The 20,364-nt window shown below is 41.1% G+C and overlaps 2 protein-coding genes across 2 annotated transcripts in view; one reads left to right on the top strand and one right to left on the bottom strand.

Moving 5' to 3' along the window:
- gatad2b (GATA zinc finger domain containing 2B) overlaps positions 1–736 on the bottom strand; it is a 51,873-nt gene extending 51,137 nt beyond the window's left edge. Inside the window, exon 1 of the mRNA XM_050034248.1 lies at positions 597–736. The gene's annotated coding sequence lies outside the window, so the exon portion shown is untranslated. The remainder of the gene's footprint in view (positions 1–596) is intronic.
- A 9,860-nt stretch (positions 737–10,596) lies between these two features.
- On the top strand, positions 10,597–19,061 carry gnrhr1 (gonadotropin releasing hormone receptor 1). Its single transcript, XM_050034389.1, has 4 exons — positions 10,597–10,861; positions 14,327–14,867; positions 16,348–16,549; positions 18,052–19,061. The coding sequence occupies exons 2-4, from the start codon at positions 14,328–14,330 to the stop codon at positions 18,465–18,467; spliced, it is 1,158 nt and encodes a 385-aa protein (XP_049890346.1). The 5' UTR covers positions 10,597–10,861; position 14,327; the 3' UTR covers positions 18,468–19,061.
- The last annotated feature ends 1,303 nt before the right edge of the window (positions 19,062–20,364 follow it).

Genomic DNA, 20,364 nt, shown 5'->3' with positions numbered 1-20,364 from the left:
TAAATGGCTGATGCATTTCGAATTTTTCTACCTAATTGCTGAGAGCCATCAGCGACCCCGGCCTCCTCCTAGCGCGTTTTAATCCGCCACTTCACACAGCTTTGCTTCAATATAACCGATCTAACATCTCATCTAATCCCGGTGCTCTTTAAATGAGCGTTAACAAGTATTTGGAGGACCCTGGCTCTTTCTCCAGTCTGAGTTAACCCCTAGAGACTCTGGATCAAACAATGAAACGGGATTGGAGGCATTCCGCACAGCGTTTCTATCACAATGTAATCACAATATCTCCGCTAACACCTCGGTTATTGTCAAAACACAAACAGCCGGGCAGGATTTAGATGTCCGATGATGTTTCTGCTGCGACTCCAGACCTTTAAATGCAAATTAACAGTTCGAGGCGACGGCTACTGGTCGCCAACATGTCAGCCCGCATCAATAAATAGCAAAGCAAAGCCGCTCTATTGTCTATCAGCATATCCACCGGTAGGAAAACGACACAACAACTAGCCGTCCTGCCGCGACATGAATCCCGCCGCTGCCATTTCAAAACATCTCCCGCCGGAGCCAGGCCTCGCTCACATCCTCGGACTCACCTGTGTCTCCTTTTCGCCTCAGTGTGTACCGTCTCCGGGTTCACGGTCCGGTCCTGACGCGCTGCAGCGGCTCCTCACCACCAGTCCCCGGCACCGGCAGGCAGCACTGAGCCGCTGATTGGGCCTCGGCAGACGCTCACCCCCTCGGTGCAGCCAGACAGAGCGCTCATTGGCCAGGCCGTCACTCCGTGTAGCCCAGACAGACCGCTGAGTGGCTGTTCGTTTCCCCAGCAGAACCAGACAGACAGCTGATTGGCTCCCCGTCGCTTATCACGGGAAGCACACGGGCAGCTGATTGGTCGTTTATTTCCGCGGCGGAGACAGAGAGAGATCTGATTGGCTGGTAGTAGTGTTGTTGTCTGTGTCTGGATGGAGAGCCATGTTAACTCCAATGGGGCTAAAGAAACAATGTGTTCGTTTACATTCATTAAAGTAACCGGGTCATAAATGGCTTCCTGCATTAATTCTTTAACATAGGGTAGGTTAATCCGCTGTCCTTGACTGGAGCCAGGGATCAGGATAAACCTGGTTGTTACATTTGTACCGGAGAGTCCCGATTTCGTGTTACACCGGGTTACCAGCGGGTTTCTGTGCACGCATGTGCATGACAAAGACCCAAGACATGGCAAACATAGCTGTGACAGCAGTGCGGATGGCTGATAAGAAACGTCATTACTCTATCAGAGCGGATGCACTCCTGAGCAGCCCTCCACTGTCTGCTCCCTGTGCGCCGTCAGTCCAAATGCTCTGACAAAGAAAACTCTTCAGCCTGCAGCGTCATTGCACTTCAAATGTGCCACGATTCAAAAACATTGCCAGGGACATGAGAGGAATGTGATACTAATCGGCTGTGCATAACTCTTTACTGTAACAGCGATATTGCAGTGCGTTATCCTGCTTTAACCTACAGTATGTAAGCATAGACAGTGTGGTGGATGTAAACAACTTGTAAACGAATCAGCTCGACCTTCTCATTAAAAGACACTGATACGAATAATTTGTCGAGATGTCTAAATGATAAAAACTGGATTGTCAAGCTGAGATATGTTTTTACACAGACACGTGAGGAGACAATAGAGAGCATCCATATACGATGTCTTGACCTACTTTGCATATTGACAGTAAAATTATTTATCACCTGTGCCCACTTGATATTTTCCATTCCCTATTTTGTTTGCAACACCTACTGTTTGTCAGCAATAGGTGATCTCATTGCTTTCCGATTTCACTCCTGGCATGCAGCACAGACTGTGGGTTACTGGTACAGTATTATAACATTTCTGTGCATGCCATGTGCTTTACATGTGGTTCCACTATCTGGTAAACCACAGTGTAACCTACAGGTAGGATATCGTCATCCGGAGACACAGTCAGGCCATGCAATAATACACATTGTAATAACCTGGGTCTCAGGCAGCAGACAATGAATGAAGTTAAAATGTTGGTGGTAGCAGCTGTTCAGGCTGACTACAAATGGACAGTGGGCCCTCTAGTGGCTTCACAGGTTTTAACTTCACTTCTAGTCAAGGTCTACAGTATGAATTCTGTTGCTATTGTTCATGTATTTATTTAGTTGTAATGTTCAGTTTATGTAATTGATCTGTTTTAATTGTTGAACAATTTAAGTTGTGGTGAACCTGTGTTGGTTTTGTGACTCATGTTGGGAGCACTCTCTCAAGGCTATTGCAAAAAAATTTTTAACAGAATAATCCACTCAGTATGCTGCATTTCCTGAGAATCCTATATATCGTACAACTTCAATTAATAGCCCAGGCTATTATTTGCTCAAATCACAGAACTCAACAAGCTTATCTTTGGGGCAGATGTGTATGTGGGACTTTTCACACAAAACTGTTGCAGAGAAATTGTTTATTTAAACCAATATGAATATTACTTGTATAAAAATTAGGCTTCAGATGATTTATCAATTATGAGTCATTGATTTCAACTCACTCCAAAAGACAGAGAGAGAGTGAGTTATGGCCCCCGAGGATTACAGCACCTGGCATACCAAAACAACACCACTTTACCCTGTTAAAACAATACTCTCAACTTGTTTTAATTTCTATGAAAAACACTTTTGATCCCCTTGATCTGCAGACCCGTACATACATAAAGAATATGAATATTTTATAGGGTAATCCAGGAATGGACACATTATTAAGGTCGCTAACAACCCAGTTTTATACTTCCGAGGAACTTCTACATAAAGAACTGCTTGCCAGCCAGACCAGATGTCTAATTGAGACAGGCGATTTACAGTATTATGATTGAAAAATATAATGAAAAGACAAAATCATATCGAACAGTTGCAACAGTTTGCACAGACTGGCATCCAAATTTGAAAGACTGTAGCTTGTTCCCTTGCAGACCTCCTCATGTAACTCCACACAGTGGACCAGAATACTGGACCATTAGTTGCACCTAATGGCTTTATAAATAGTTAATAAATCATTTACTAATGCTGTTTAGGTCAGTTATAAGCTATTAATGAGAACTTTGGGATTGCCAGGATATTAAAAATTCTCTCTGGCAGATGTTAAGATTACTCCAACAGGACACTTGCTGCTCCAGTGGAATTTTACCTCTGACCAAATATCCATTTATAAACAACTTAATAACATTTACAGCTGCAGACTTGATGGATTGTAACCCTTTATTAACAGGCTAGCCGACAGAAATGGCTGAGCCCCTGAAAAAGTCCAGTGACTGGGCCTTCCCTAAATTTGCTTTTCTTATGTACACAGATAGATGTAAACTGAGAGAGACTTTCTCAGTCTCTAAGAGGGCACTATCATCCTCTTTCTCACAGGTGGTACTGGGCTTGGTGGCTCCTTTATTGATACTGGTTACCTCTTGGCTAGTAACATTAGCTGTAACGTTTGTCTGTTGTTTGCCTCTTCAGCCTGGGTGGGAGCAGCTTTCTAAGCTGACTGAAAAAAGTTGGTCATTTCATCACTATTGGAGTTATAGCCCTTTCCATCTCCCACTTTTTCAACTTTCTTTTCCACAGATTGACCTGTATGTCCTGGCATAGCAAGGAAATTCACTCTAGCAAGTAATTAGTTTACTTATACCATTTTCAGGAGAGAGCATTGTCATGATGAATAAGGTTATATCTTACGAAAGCAACAATAAATTCTGCACAGTGCTTATTTTTATTGTTGTTTGAATAAGTAGCGGTGAATATTTTTACTTTAAAGTGCTGACCTCAACAGGCCCCCCACCCAGGGGCTGCACCCCAGGGAGCTTTCTCCTTTTCCCTGTTTATGAGCGGCCCTGTTTATTAATGGCTTTATTAACATGCATGTAACATCAGAGTTAGGCTTCCCTTATAAAGGCCAGACAGCTATTTTTCTGCTTGAAGCTTTTTGTTTTGCTTTCAAACCATTGTCAGGAGCGAGAAAGCTAAAAGCTGAAGAGGGCCTACTTAACCCTTAGGATCCTGGTCAACTTTATTGCAGTACAACACAGAGCATCCTAATATAGGGCATTAGAGTATGGTATAGTAACTTTAACACTGCTGAAAGCCTGCAGCCGTAAAACTGCACTTTGCCTCCATGCGTCTAAACGTCTATACATCCAAGCCCAGAAACAACTTTAAATAAAGACTATAACTGAACTCAGAGCCACAAACTGCTCTCTCTGTATAGCTTTTATGTACAGTGTATTTATAGTGTACATGATTTTTTTCTCTTGAAAGTATTTTGCACTATTATTATCCTGTATGTGTATATGTATAGTATGTTTATTGTGTAAACAACAGTGTATCCTATAATTATACGGCCTATAGACTTTTTATGTCTTTAACAACTTCCACTATCTTGGAATGATGGGACTATTTTTTTTTTGTGTGTGTGGTCCATTCATCCATAAAAGTGTATCCATCCGCTCAGCACGAATGCAGCATCTCTGGCTATGGTGCAACCTCACTGTAAGGACAGGACTCCAGGGAGCTGTGCACAGTCGCTGTACCCGATGTTGTGCAACTACAAATAGTTCCAGTGCATAATTCCCCCTTAAAACCACAAACCTTTATTTTCTCTTGACATTTCTGTTTATGTACGGAATACTGAAACCAAACAAGAAACATGTCAATAGTGAACTTTAGAGGTGTTGGTTGGTATGTCTTTTTTATGAAGCCAGGCTGGCTGTTTCCCCCTGGTTTCAGTGTGTATGCTAAGCTAGGCTAACCTGACTCCAGCCCTGTATTGCTTTTGCATAACCTCTGACACAACTTTGCCTCGCTATTCTAATTTTGGGTACAGTTGCTTCTGTTTTTTTGCAAATTAATTGCACCGCATACTCAGTCCTGGTGCGTGCTTCAGACTCTTATTGGCTTTATCTCGCATCACTGGGGGCATGCAACGTATTTGTTTACTTATCCTGACCTCAACAAGATGGCGGCATGGTCACATGGTTGTTCCGCAGCCACTTCTGACAACATACAGCAGTGATCCAGATCAGGAGCAGGACCACACCTTACATTCCCAGTGTCACACCAGTCCATTTCACCATAAAGCACAAGCCTCCTCCCCTTCTCTTGCCAGAGTCCTCTGCTCTGTTAGAGCGGCAAAAAGGCTCACCTGATTGAATGGCACTGTCCAGGACGCAGCCAAGTTTCAGTGAAACAAAGGGTATTACAGTGATATCCCGTTGTAAACTGATGCAGCATGGATGTCGCCCAGTTTATTGTCCGACGCCTGTACAATGGCCAGCAGGATGATAGTTCAGCTGGTGCCCATCTTCTCCATCTCTTCTTCAATGTTTACTGATATTTACATTTGAAAATCTCCACCTGGCTAGCAGAAGTAGGCAGGAGGAGAATTTACACACTGGTAAGTTGATTTTCTCATTCTGAAAAGCTGGGAGATCAACATGAATACAAGTAGACCTATACTATTAATGGGAAAGCTACCTCTTTATCCCTGAGTTTAGGAAGACAATGGCTATGGAGATTAATGAGTGTTTGTATCTGTTTGTTTTGACTGAGGTAAATCTAAAACAGGCGACAGAGGGTAAGGATTAAAACTCCTGATGAAGAGGGTGGGTGCCATCAGACAGGATGCAATTTTCCATCCTTACCTGACTTTATACAGAACAGACAGGCTACTCTGTGGGATGTGTAAAAAATGTGTTACTTCTGTTTACTATTTTAGCCAGTGCACTCTTGGATTTGATATGTAGATACAGCCATGCCAACTGATGAGGAAAATTGTTAAAATTGATTCAGCGTAGGATATATCGATAAGAGTCATCAGGGACATGTAAGCATAAACTTGGCAAGTTTCCATAAGCAGAAAAGTTGTAGTTGACCTTTCCTACAAGCAATTAAGCATTCAAAAGTGAGCTTGTTATCAGAGATTGAACCAAGATGCTACCTCTTGACCCTCAATAATGGTGCTCTGAGTGAGGGGAGGGATGTCATTGGAAGTTAATGCATGTCTTCTGTCGATGACACACTGAGTTGAAGGATCATGTTTTTGCACCATCCTACAAAATAATCAACCACAGGGCCATGACTTGGTTCATTATCGTAGAGGAAACTAACTATAACTGAGTCATCTGCAAACTTCAGGATATATTGGTTCTAAAACTGGCTCCGACAGTCGTCTGTATGCAGAATACAAAGGAGCGGGGAGAGGATACACTCCTGGAGCGAACCTGTAGATGAAGAGAGCTCCCCTGACAGTCACAAATTCACCCTCACCCTCCAGGTTCTGTTCAAGATGAAGACAAGGATCCAACCAGCAAAAACTAGAGTCAACACTGAAGTAGTTGGAATGTTTATCCATTAACAGGAGGGGTTGAATAGTGTTGAAAGCTGAGGAGAAATCAGCAAATAACTCAGTGTGAGTTTCACTGCCTGCTAGGTGTTTGAATAAAAGGTCAAACATGGAGGCGCCTCCTGTACAGATGTCTGGCACTGTATGAAAACTGAAATTAATCAAGAAGGTGCTGGGTTTTGTCCAGAAGGTCATGTCTTATCTTTTTCAAAGGACTTCATGACCTGGGAGGTCAAGGCCATTGGCATATAATCATTCAGGACCTTTGGGTGATTGTTCTTAGCTTCTATGCTGAGTACTAACAATTGAAAGTGTTTATACAATGGGAAAATAATTGCATGTATGCTCAGAATACAGAAGGAATTTTTTATACAAAGATGGACACCACTGATGGAGATCATGGGGGACACACCCTGAAGTGATACCCTGAAGTTGTCTGATGACTTCTTTAGAGTGAGGTAAAATAAAGAGGACATTTTATTTTATAGATAATATGTACATTCTTCTATTATTTTGGACTGAATATGTATGTTTATGGAAGATGAACTTATACATAACCCATATTCATTTTGAATCTTAATATGTTTATTTTTTTATGTTGTTTTTTTCAGTGTTATAGCGAAATTGTCGACCTATGTTGATTTTTTAGCACTTAAAAGTATTAACTACAGTACGTTCATCAAATGTAGTGAGCGGGATGAGTTAGAGATGATATACCTTAGTTGTTCAGATTAATTTAGGAAATTATGAACATCACATCTGAGGTAAAATTCATTGATCTCCTGACCCAATAAATCATCAGATTTAATGACACTCTTCTACTTTTCTACTGTAGACCAGCCATAGTTTTCTTGACATCCAAGTTTGTCTTCTAGTTTGTCTTTGTACATTTCACTTCTTTTTGCAGAATGGTTGCCTATCTTAACTGCTTGTTTCTCTTTGTTTAACAGAAATGACTTATGGAGCTAGATCTTACTATTCCTCACGGTTTTATCTGGGTTTTCTATATCCTCACAAAACAACACACCCAAGAGCAAACGCCATCCATAAGTTAATCAGTATTGCTACTGGAGTTAACCAACCTGTCCTGGTCAGTACAGTGGCACAACATGCACCCCTGCAGAGTCAATGAGGAATCGACAGTCCGGTTATTAACCACTTTTGTGAGCACCTTTCCCCTCAGCTGGGCTGTGATGATGTGCACCCAAGTTGTGTTTGTAAGAGGCTATTCAAAAATCTTAAGGAGCCCTCTTGACTTACCTGCAGCCAGCTCAAAAACACACAAGAATCTTTTGGTAACAGCATTTATAAAGCCCATGTTTATAATGTAACAGCATAAAAAGTGTGCCTATTGTACATACTTCATTTTGATATGTGTATAATGCATTTCAGGAGTTGCTGTAAGCCGCCATAATGCTTTATGATGTCACATTAAAACAGGCCAAAGTATAATTAAGCAAGGCAAGGAAGCTTTATTTGTATAACATATTTCATACGCAAGGGCAATTCAAAGTGCTTTACAGAGCAATAGAATATAAAACATAATAATGGTTACAGATTTACAATAAAAGAGTAAAGAGAAAAGATATAAAAGGTAAAATTGATTATTGTATTAATTGTATTATTTGCTATTCTAAATTTTACAATTAAAAAATCACCATTAAAAATAGCAAAGATGCAGACAAAAGGTGCAAAGATTAAAAAATAAGATTAACATGTATAACATCATCTGGGAGGTTATTCCAGGTTTGTGCCACATAACAAAACCCTGCATCACTATGTTCTGTTTTAACTCTTGGAACAGTTAATCGGCCAGCCTCAGACGTCCTCAGGGTCCTAGAAGGTTTATGTGTCACAAGCATGTCAGACGTATATTTGGGCGCTGAGCCACAGGCGATTTATACACAATTAGGCTGAATTATCAACCAGGCAAAGCGGGCTCCAGACTGTCGGGCTCCAGGTTCATTATGTGGACATTGTTTTGAGGTGATGCATTTGGAAATATGGGAGTATTTATGACTAAAGCAGGCTATGACAAAGACCTCAATCTTTGTCCTGCTGTATACGTTGTGTCCTCATGAGGGGCGCTTTGTCAGAAAATAATAGGGGTAATAGGGGCCCAGCAGCAAGTTTTTGCAGCAGGGGCCTTAACGCAGATTGATCCGGTCATGAGTGTAATTATGTCTGACTCATTCTGCGAAAGAGTTTAAAAGGTGTTATTAACGTCATGCTGGTGGTGGTGATGATAGTGAGTGAGGTCTTTGGATGACATAGTGCCTTAATGGGAGCTCATTGTCTGCTAATTTCTGGATGTGCCTGTTCATCTGTTTTGATATTCAACAAACAATATTTGACCTGCAAAAATAAAGTCCTCAAAAACTCTGAATAGACAGCATTTGTATGAATATCAAAGAACTCATATTGGCCTGCCCTCAGTATTGATGTGTAGCACACATAAGGCTGAATCAGAGATAGGACCATCACTGACGCTGAACCCACAGACATTACTGAGGTGACTCATAAATGACATCAGAAAATACAAGAAATTGGAATGTACGTGAAAAGAGGCTCTCGTATCTGTCCTCTGCATCTGCATCACACTCTCTACTGCTGAATACATTCATCGAGATGTGTTGTCACATCTCAACCTTTAAAAGCTGTCAATCAGAGACACAGAGCCCCATCACTTTTGAAGATAAATGTAATCAGGTTAACCATATTTCAAATACTGCACCAGCCTGTTTTTAGTCTGCGTCATATAAAGCACATTAAATGGAATTCATATACTGTAAACTGGTTGCCACTTTAAAAGTCTGAACATATCAGTGGGTTGTGATACTTTTTATCTAGCACTTGGAGTGCTACTTTATCTTGAATAAGATATTTTACATAGGAAATTCACAGTGTCATCTGCTAGATCCCCTGCACACAATGCAGATATTTGTTGGCCTAGCATGCATGCTCCTTTACACCGAGAAGCAGGGCCGTAATCACTTATTTAATACTGGGGGGACAGAGGGACCATTTTTGATCTCCACCTTCTGCAACTAATCTTCGAGGGGTGTCTGGGGCAAAATGCCTTCAGGATAAATGTTCAGAAACATAGCAGCTAAAGTGACTATTTTATAGCATTTTAAAACAAAATCTTAGATGTGGGGTTTTGATGACTGAACGCCATTTGAGGGATCCAGAATAGGTATTGGATATTGGATTTTTTGCCGATGTTTGATATGCCTGTAACAAAACATTTGACGAATAACCAATACCAGTATCAGTATATCCACTTTTTTCTCTGAGTAAGTCCCTTCTGTAGTGGGATCAACATCAGATTGTGCATGCATACTCTTATCATGATAGCCCATCAGCCGATGGAGACATGAAATGCAATACTTTACAATGTATGTAATATTCTTTAATTGCGCAAATTAAGAAAAAGCATGTTGGCCGATTCCAGTACTTCATTTTAAAGTCGATATGGGCCGATACCGATGACGAGCCGATATTATCATGCATACACAATGACTTTCTTTTTTAAATACTATACTATGACATATTGATGACCTTATTTATGACAGTCTAACACTATAACAGTCGACAGTGATATGCCCTACAGAACACTCATATTACAATCTAGCTTTCCACTTATTAATACATTTGAAAGCAATGACATTAAGAGAGACAGTGTTTGGCATTGATTGTACCTGTCCACAGCAGTCGAGCAACAGCTTTGCTTGGGCTATGGCAACACCACTTGGACAAACCACACGCAGAACTGCAGTGCACTGCAATACTCGAACCAGTAGTAATAATAATGGCAATTTACTAAGTTTATTTATGATTATTTAGCCTTTATTTGCTTGCAATTATTTCGGACAGCAATGCGTGGTTGCCTGTCGTGGTAATGTTTCTGAAATATATGGGGTAATATTTTTGCAATATACTGCAAAGGACAGGTCAATGAAAGCAGGCAGGTACAGAATGTTACAGACAGCCACATGTGTAAACATTTTAAAACTGTAAACATGATCCTGACAGAGCCCATCATCTCCACACCTCTGCACAAAGAGCACATAATATACTGGAAATTCCCCAGGATGCCTCTCTGTCACAAAGGTGGCTACCGCTGCAACACCTCGCACGTCACCAACCCTAATTAACCAATCGGTGTTGAATCTTGTGGCTCCTCGTTCATGCGGTACAGATATTCTCTGTAGAAGGCAGTATATGTGTGTCTAAGTGTGTGAATGTGTGTGTGTGTGTGTGTGTGTGTGTGCATGCGGACTGATGGAGGGAGCAGATGGAACCGATGCAAAAAAACATCACACTGCTCCGGTTGAATTTTCGTTGATTTATCAGATGGTAAAAAGTGTGCGGCTGGAGGACAGGGAGCAGGGAAAGTGATGCTTCAGCACGTTGGACAGCTCCGCTCTGCTCCTCTCTTCATCTGACCACCAGTGGACTCACCAGATTCTCCTCCAGGTAGAAATACGTCTGCTGATTGTGTTTTTGAAGCTCAAAGTACTAAAGTGTGCTTACAGATATGGTTTAATGTGTTTGAGTCAGTACCAGTGGGTGCAGGTCGGTGGGGGACGAGGGCGCGTCCCCCCGCCCTCACCCCCCAGTATCGGAATAATGCAGTCAAACATATGCAGCTGAGAATATGGAAAAAGTGAAATAAAGAGGAGAATACATTCACTCAGATCGTTATTCTTAAAAGACCAGAGGAGTTGTGTTTGATTTTATTGTGTGGAAATGAATTAAGTGATACCTGTGCGTTTGAGTCATACGTTGCCTATACTGAGTTCATTGGTGCAACAACACATGTAGACGTGCAGTGGTCCGCCAGCAGAGGGCGCTCCTGCACCGCCTTCCACTGATCAGGACCAGTGGTATGCGCATGTGGTGGCTAATTACAAATGGCACTTTACATCACCTCTGACCACCTTACAAAGCATGGTGTCGTGTCATTTTCTGTCGCAGTTTGTTTTCTGAAGCACTCATCAGCTTCTAACCTCCATCAGAGACTCTTTTTTTTTTTTTTTACAAGATTAAAAATGTGCCTGGGGGCCCCTTATGTGTGTCCCTTTGGAAAAATTTGATGTCGTCTGTTATTTTTACACTTTTATAGTCTTAGTTATGTGAAGGAACAACTGTATTACAAAGATATTAGACACTTACCAACACATTTTTGCAGATTTTAAGTGTTATAGACTTATTGTGAGATTAGAATGAGTTGTATGAACTATTATAGATTTTAAAATTAAAGCATCACTTCTTGAACTATGATTCCTTTTGTTAAAAAATAAGCCATGATGATTTTAATGAATAAATGTGAAGACTTTTCACAGATCCCCTGGTAGAGTGCCACTGACCCCCGGGAGTCCCTGGACCCCACTTTGAGAATCACTGGCCTACAATATAACATAAAAACCTCAGATTTGGGGAGGGTTAAACGTTGCTATTGATGTCAAAAGCACATCAATTGGATCTATAGAAAGCTAAGTTTGGCTCTCCTATAAAAGAGGGGTAAAGGTATAAGAGGACAGTCTCTTTATTTCGTGGTGTGTGTGGCTTTGGCCTCCACCAACTCCTGAGTGAAATATCCATCTCTTTAGTTATTGCATTCTCCACTGTGTTCACCAGCTAATGCTCTATCTGTCTGCTGTCTGCTGCTGAGCAATTAGTGTACAGGGGGTCTATTAGAGCTTTTTCTCCAACAACAGCTGCCTGCCACGTCTAAACCTCATCTATGAGATGAGTACGAACCAAACTAGTTGCGGATGTGCTGCAGATACAGAAAGTACAAGAAAATAATGCCAATATCTTCACCAATTTTACATGTGTAGCAATAAGAAAAACAATGCATGGTTTTCTGCTTTTGCTGTGTGCTCCTGTATTTGGTTGTATTTTATTTTCTGCATTTGGTTTTCATCACCATATTATCATCAGTTATCATGGTCATGATTGGCAAGTCAGAGAAACAACTCAGCAATATATTTGACAGTGCTGTACGCAGGAAGGCCAAACATATAATTGCCGATGCCTCACATCCATTACACTCAGAGTATGAGCTGCTCCCGTCTGGGCATCAGACCAAGAACCAGTCGAAACATATATAAGAAGTCATTTATTTCCTATGCCGTACAGGCAATGAACAAAGAATGACTGTATCAGGGAACACTACTATTTTTATAAGATGTGCTCTCTTTTACTATTTATGTAACTTATTGCTCCTACTTGCCCATGTGCACTATTGTACCATGCATATTGTAAAAATGCATGTTTTGCATCTATCTATCTATAGTTTGTCAGTTTACTGAGAGGTTCCTCAAGTTTTTCTTGTTTTTATCGCAACTAGGTAGGAAATGCAGCTGTCTCAAGATCCTGATGCTGGTTGCTGCTGCAGTATATTAGTCATGGACGGCTTTGTTTTGATGACATATTGTCGTTCTAAAACAACTTCTGACTATTTTTTATCTTCTGCTTATTTGCAACAGCAAGACCTGAAGCTCTGTATTGTGAAAGTCTTCTTTTTAGGCTCTGCTAACATTGTTGTGAATGAAACTTGCCCCCCACACACAGAGCAGAACAGGAGTCCTTGTATGCCAGTTCTTAGGAGCAGGATGACGCCAATGACAAAATCTCATGAACACGCTCTTCTCCATGAATAGGATTCATCAAGCTGACAGTGTGTCCAGTTAAGAAAGTTTACTGAATCTTGTGTCTGACTTGGAGTTTTTGAAATGAATACAGATATTTTACTTGAGTTAAACCCACTGACTCAGATGTACTTTTATCTTAGCTGTATCCATCAGCTCACTTGGATGTTTGTATGAACCAAAAATTACCATTTACTTAGTGGTGTTTTATTCAACATGTTATTAATGATGTGCCATGTTTCAAATGTCCACCTTGTTTGTCCTAAGAATCAGCAGTACTGTCAGTACTTTCTCTGCCAAGTGGTTGTTTTTATCTCTTAACCTCCACAGGTTTAGTGGGTTAGTTGCTGCTTTGTGAGATTCTGTTTCAACAAAATAAGAAAACACATCAACATCATGTAAAATCAACAAAATCTGATATCCTTTGATCAGCTCTGACCTCAGCCCTCTGTAGAAATTCAAACTACAAGCTGTTGTATTAAAAGATTTAACAAGGCTATAGCATGACCAGCAAACTCAAGAGCAAAAACAGTACCCAATCCAGGAATTCAAATCAATGTCAACTTCCATGAGTGAGTGAGGAGTGCTGGGAGTTTGCAGCACAACCTGCTACCCTGGCATTTAGTTTTTCTAATTAGTAAGCAAGCTGTTGTCTTCACTGTCCTTTCACTAGAAGAAAACATTGACATTTGTAGATTTCTTCAAACCACAAATATGCTGCATTTGTTTGTTTTATACCTATCATATCAACGTTTCTACTGACGTAGTACATGAGCTGAGTTTATCATTGGAAAGTGGAGCCAATGGTTTAGATGGTGTGAGCCCCGAGGCAAGACACCTGCCAAGCTGCAGACCACTGCAGTCCTCTGTTTGAGATCAATAAACAACAAAACCGGTTGTTTTTCAGTGACTTGTCGTGTTTCAACTGAGGACAGTGCCACAAAAAGTGATTATTTTCTCTGATGGTTTCTCCAGCCATGATTGTGCAACCAAACTGTGATTTTTATGCCTTAACTATCTTTTCCAGCCATAACTGAGTGGTCTTTGTGCCTAAACCTAACCACACATTAACCACAGTGCCGTTGAGATTTAAGAATGACATACAAATGTAACAAATTTGTAGTTTGCAGACACTTGCAGGAGCTTTGTCCCACTGAGACTGCTTGCATGTTTTGTGTTGGCAGGTCATGTCATAATACTGACGAAAATGTCAAAACAAAGCAGTTGAAGAGATTCTGTTTGTTCATGGTCCATGTCAAATGATTGTTTTCTCTCTTTGCCACAGGATGACAGAGAACGTGTCTCTGTGGGTTTCCACACCTGCAGACCCTTTACAGACAGGCCTTGTCTTCTCCCTGCTGAACTCATCTGCTCCACCCTCCCCTCCACCCTGGAAGGTTCCGTCCTTCACTGTGGCTGCCCGTTGTCGTGTAGCAGCCACCCTGGTGCTCTTTGTCTTTTCTGCTGGGAGTAACCTGTCAGTCCTGATCAGCGTGTGCTGGGGACGGGGCTATCGGCTGGCAGCACATCTCCGCCCGCTCATCGCCAGTTTGGCATCAGCTGATTTGGTGATGACTTTTGTGGTCATGCCACTGGATGCCATTTGGAATATTACAGTGCAGTGGTATGCTGGGGATGTTATGTGTAAGCTGCTGTGTTTCCTCAAGCTCTTTGCCATGCACTCAGCAGCATTCATACTGGTGGTGGTAAGTCTGGACCGCTATCGGGCCATCCTCCATCCTCTGGATTCTCTCGATGCTGGGCTCAGGAACAGACGCATGCTGCTGGTGGCCTGGGCTCTGAGTGTGCTGCTGGCATCTCCACAGGTACAGTGGGTTCTGGGTTACACACTGATCTTTAAGGCTGTTATTATTGTAGGCATATATGATTAACACCAGATTGGACTTATAGTTCCACTATCATTAGATTTTAGATGTGGTAATGATCAAACAGCACCGCAGCTTAGACTTTTTTCACCTGTGAATCATGTTTTGAGGTTGGCTAACAGTTGGGAAATGACAGGCCAGCAGGGGTAAAAAAGTAAAAGAGAGAGTGCATTCCCGGAAACTAATCCACAACCACACCAGACTGATAATTGATGTGCCTGTGGACACATTACTGACCTACCTGTGTTAGCTGGACATTCTTTACCATTCTGCATGCGTACTGCTGATTAGCATGACAGTGACATGACTCTATCCCAACATGTAATTGGTCAGAGGATGGTTATTTTACACCTTGGTCAGGTCCAACTTGACAGACACACTTCCATCTAAGCACATATTTGGAGGTTTCACTTATACTGCATGGTACGGCATTGCTCTATTCATCTCGCTTGAAAATGTTCTTTTGTGGTTTTCCATGGGCAAAAGTTGTGGATTATACCTGGTGCCTGTTTCCAAGCAAGCTGAGCGAACATTAGAATATAAAGTTAAAACACTGCAGACCACTAATTAGGCAAAGTGAACTGTCATTGGCAAGGGTGGCAACAGAATGGCTCATTGATCTGTTGGGGAGACAATGGAGTTTTATGGCACAGAGGAATAGGCTTTGACACACACACACACACACACACACACACACACACACACGCACACAGTATACTTGTTAGCAGGATACATTTACTGGTTGGTCTGGAATTAGTTGACAATGACAAACACATCAAATTTAACTCAATATAATATATATATATATATATATATATATATATATATATATATAATTCATATATTTATAGCTTATTAGCAAACACTTTGTTATAATGGGAGTGATCAGTAAAACTTGTATTCACACTGCTGCTGTATAGAAGCTTAATTGGAGTAGATGTGGCCCTATTGTTAATTTGTCTAAGTGTGTTCCATCTCTGACAACGCTGTTATTAACCCTGTGTTCACCCACAGCACTGCCACTAACAACCATTTAATGAACAGTGCTTCAGTTCAAGTGTAACCACTCTTGTAAATCCATACCTCCACTAGAAAGTTACTAACCAACTAGTTCAGCCCCAGCATCATGCCGAACAAGTCCAGTTAACAAGCTTTGGCTTCATCACCTTTTAAAGCTGGCTCTAGAACAGGTAACAACCTGTTGGTCCCAGTGTTTAGTTTCTGACGTGGTATAATTGGTACACTCGAAGGGACTCACACTACACAGAGTGAAAGAACCCCCCTGCATTGTGTGGATCTTTGTGTATTTTGTATAAACAAATATAATACATAGTTTGTTTAATAAAACAAACTGCATTTGTGTTTTTCAGTGACTGCATGAAATTCATTTCTCATCTCTTTGCGATCTCTTCATCCTCAGCTTTTCATCTTTCGGGCCATTAAAGCTGATGGAGTGGACTTCATTCAGTGTGCAACCCATGGCAGTTTCCAGTTTCGCTGGCAGGAAACGGCATACAACATGTTTCACTTTGTGACACTGTATGTCTTCCCCCTTCTTGTCATGACTTTCTGCTACACCCGCATCCTCACCAAGATCAATGGGCAAATGCACAAGAGAAAAGGTGTGTGACTCTCAAAAGACATTCGGAGGTCTAACTAGGGAAGTAATGAGTTACATGTCGTCTCATCGATGTAACAAACTTTGTTTTTATGTACTTTTATTTCAAGTATAGGTACATTGCAATAGTCACTTTTAAAAGTCCTGATAAACTGTGTGACAAAGATAAATCAGCAGCTGCAGCAGTGAAGAAGCTGCAGGTGCGTTTGTGATCGCTGGAGGGCAGAGTTCCATATTCAGAGAGGTCACACTGCACTCAGCCGACACACTGGAAGTGTTATAAATGTTTATGGTCAGTGGTGGAGTGTCAGGAGGGCCAGTGTTCTGACCAATAGAGCTAATGCTCAGAATGACCTACCAACATGAGGTGCACATTTCCAGTGTGTTTGAGAGGCAAAAAAAAATATTCCAGAGTAGACGCACATACTTTTACCCACATTTATAGAGGTAGTAGCATATTTTGATGGATGCTTCTGATGTGACAGAATAAGCTACTCTACTTTAAACTACATTTACAGAAGTAGTAGTCCATTCTGATCTATTACTACCAACCTCCTGGGCTAAAAAATGAAGCCAACGCTGAAGTGAAAAAAACAACAACATGCTAATTATTTGCTAATTTAATGCACCACCCAGCAAGCATTCAACTTTAAGTAATATGTTCGCTTTTGGCTGCAGCCAATGTGGGATTTATGTTGTTTGTACGTCTCTGTGTTGGTTGCTTTAATGATGCTGTTGATTCTTCGGGCTGTTTAATGTCTGTAGTTTTATATTCCTTGTTGCACTTGCGCGGTGTCCATAAACTTTTATTCATTTAGTTATTGGTCATGTTTGTATGACTGTCTGAGTTTTGTCCTCTTTTCTGGTTAATTCCGGCTACACTGAGGAAGGAGGAGTTCTATCATCATATAATATTTTGTCTCCACAAACAACCTTTTAAAATAAAAATGTAGCATTCTCAGATTACATTTTAAGTAACCCTCTTTAATGTAAGTTCATTTTTACTTGTACTTGAGTACAATATTATAGTACTCTGTCCACCATTGCTATAATAACATTACACTGACCAAGTGAACAGCTGAGATCTGTAAACAAAGTGGCATCACTAAAATAAGTTATACGGGTCAAGAAACACGAAGTCAGACAGGTTGGAAACAAACCAACAGGTTAGGAAAATGTATTTAAAAGAGAAAATTAGAGCAAACAGTAAAATTGTTACCCAAACTGTAAAGACTAAATATTATATGATGAGAAAAACTCACCTTTTTAGCCAAACATTTGACCGTTTTTAAAACAAATTCCCATATACAACTGCAATCATAGGAAATACAACATTTCATTTAAATGCACAAATAGGTTTAAGTCACTATGGCAGTCAGCAATGCCCAGCACTCTAAAGAACGATAATCCACATCTAAACATGGAGCTGTTATGGTGGTGGTAATCTATTCTCTTACATTTATGAAATGTATGCCTTGAGTTTTTGCCCATGTTGTGTTTCTGCAGATGGTGAGCACTGCCTGAGACGCAGTGGAACAGACATGATACCCAAAGCCCGGATTAAGACCCTCAAGATGACCATTGTGATTGTGAGCTCCTTCGTCATCTGTTGGACACCCTACTACCTCCTGGGGATCTGGTACTGGTTCCAACCAGCCATTATCAAGCACACACCTGAGTATGTCCACCACATACTGTTTATCTTTGGCAACCTGAACTCTTGCTGTGACCCGGTCATCTACAGCTTCTACACACCATCTTTCCGGGCAGACCTTGCTGATGTTGTGGCGTGCTGCCGCGGTCGCCGAATCAACAATGTCTCACCTCGCTCTGTGGATCGTCTGTCTGCTCGCAGCGGTGGAGCTGCTGTGGAGATGGAGTCTGATCTGAGCTCAAACCAGCACAGTGGGAATCCTGTTTAAACAATGGTGATCTGACTCTCAGGAAAAAAGCATTGTTACAATATACCCAGCGTCCTTAATGCAGGTGTTAGCTGTTAGATGCTCATGCATGAGAACATTATGGGAAGGTGAACAATGTTGGCTTTTCTTACCCTTTAGAAAAACTGTGAAACTGTGATTCATGAGCACGAAATAACCTGTTGTTATGTATGCAGTATACTAATATATGTGCAATTTATATGTAATGATATACTGAATTTGTGTACCAACATTATTATTCTATAAGTGCAAACAGGTGTGATGTAAAGTATCAATCTTATATACTATATGCTCAATAAAAGTGTAATATCCTTAGCAGTTGTGACAGAATTTAAGTCTTGTGTGTTACAATGGAGCTCCGAATAATTTGGAATATTTTGAAATTTTGATGCGGAGAACAATATTCTCAGATTATCTGTGTGTTTTATGTAAATCATTTCTGAGTTTTTCTCTTTTTTTTATGCAGAAATATGTACTCCCCAACGCCGACACTGTACAAAAAATACACTTTCCAAGAAGTTAATTGCCTTTTTTTAAATGTCACCTGTATATTGAAGCAGGCTTGCTTGCAGTGCTTATCTAAACATAAAGGCTGTGTTATTGATTGTAGTGTTTGCCATGCTGCAAAGCTGTTGTATTTCTTCACCCTCGAGAGTGTCTGACCTTGGATTGGAAAAGAAGGAAAGGAAAGTCAACTGAGACTGCTCTCCTTGCTGTCACACAGAGGAAATCCACACTGCTGGAGAGCTCCCTCATCTCCATTGTCATCCTGCTGGCCTTTTAACAGCATTATGACACACTGAACACCTAGATCCTCCTCTCAATCCTCCAAGAACTAGGCGTCTTAAGCCCCGTTTCCACCAAACACTTTTAGTATGGTACCTTGTGGATGGTACCAATGGAACCATTCCGTACTGTCCCCATTTTTGGTACCCCTTTTGCTGGGGTACCTAGCATAAAGATCTTGTACTAAAAGGTGGAGCTGTGAACAGTGCAGTCTGTCTGATTGGTCAGCAGAGGACGTTCACTCTGCACAGGGCAGAATTGTGGCTGATTTTGAGGCTCATGCAACCACAGTTAATACTGTGGAGAGTTTGCAATATATTAACAAACTGTAATTGTCAACTCATGCATTGAGTAACATTTCAAGTTCCACCTTAAAAGTTAATTAAGTTATTTTGTCTCTAACTCCAGCTGCTGCAAGAGGCAGCAAAATATCCTTTCATTTTATAGTTGCAGTTTACTAATAAAACTCTCCACAGTATGAACAGTGGTTGCATGAGCCTCAAAACCAGCCACAACTCAGCCCTAAGCAGAGTGACCATCCTCTATTGACCCATCAATGGACTGCAGTGTTCACAGCACAGTGTAGGCTCCATACTTTCCCTTTTAATGGATGTGAGCCTAACCCTAACCCTAAAGTGCCACACTTACAGGGTAACTTGGAGAGAATCTGTGTCTGATCCTTGTTGCTTTACTGCGGTGGTTCCTCAGGGTTCGATTCTGGTTCCTCTCTTCTCTTTTTCGCTCTGTAATTTACTCACATTGCTTTTCCTACCACAGCTATGCAGATGACACTCAACTCATCGTGTCTTTCCTATGGTCTGTAGTTTAGAAAAAGCATCATAAACAATTATTCTACATGGTATTCAGTTAATTATTTTACAAGCTCTTTCTTGTTAAAGCCGCTACAAGGAACTTTTAACTGGATATGCAAAAGTCTCTCGTTTCTGCTGATGTCTGTGCGTGACCTACAACAGCAAATGAGACCATCAGTGTGAAGATAAGCTATTTCTATATAGTGTATATCCATACCTTTAGGAAACTGTGTCCGGGTCCGCGGCAGGTCGCTTCCAGGACGAAGCGATTTACGGCACTC

This window comes from Epinephelus moara, chromosome 22 (assembly GCF_006386435.1).
Source record: "Epinephelus moara isolate mb chromosome 22, YSFRI_EMoa_1.0, whole genome shotgun sequence".
NCBI classification, from domain to species: domain Eukaryota; kingdom Metazoa; phylum Chordata; class Actinopteri; order Perciformes; family Serranidae; genus Epinephelus; species Epinephelus moara.
Note: the sequence above shows the minus strand (reverse complement) of the source record. Positions and strands in the feature narration are given on the sequence as shown.

Coding starts and splice junctions, on each gene's coding strand:
- gnrhr1 (XM_050034389.1), top strand. CDS start 14,328: ATGACAGAGAACGTGTCTCTGTGGGTTTCCACACCTGCAGACCCTTTA. Junction 14,868..16,347: donor TGCTGCTGGCATCTCCACAG/GTACAGTGGGTT, acceptor CTTCATCCTCAG/CTTTTCATCTTTCGGGCCAT. Junction 16,550..18,051: donor GCAAATGCACAAGAGAAAAG/GTGTGTGACTCT, acceptor GTGTTTCTGCAG/ATGGTGAGCACTGCCTGAGA.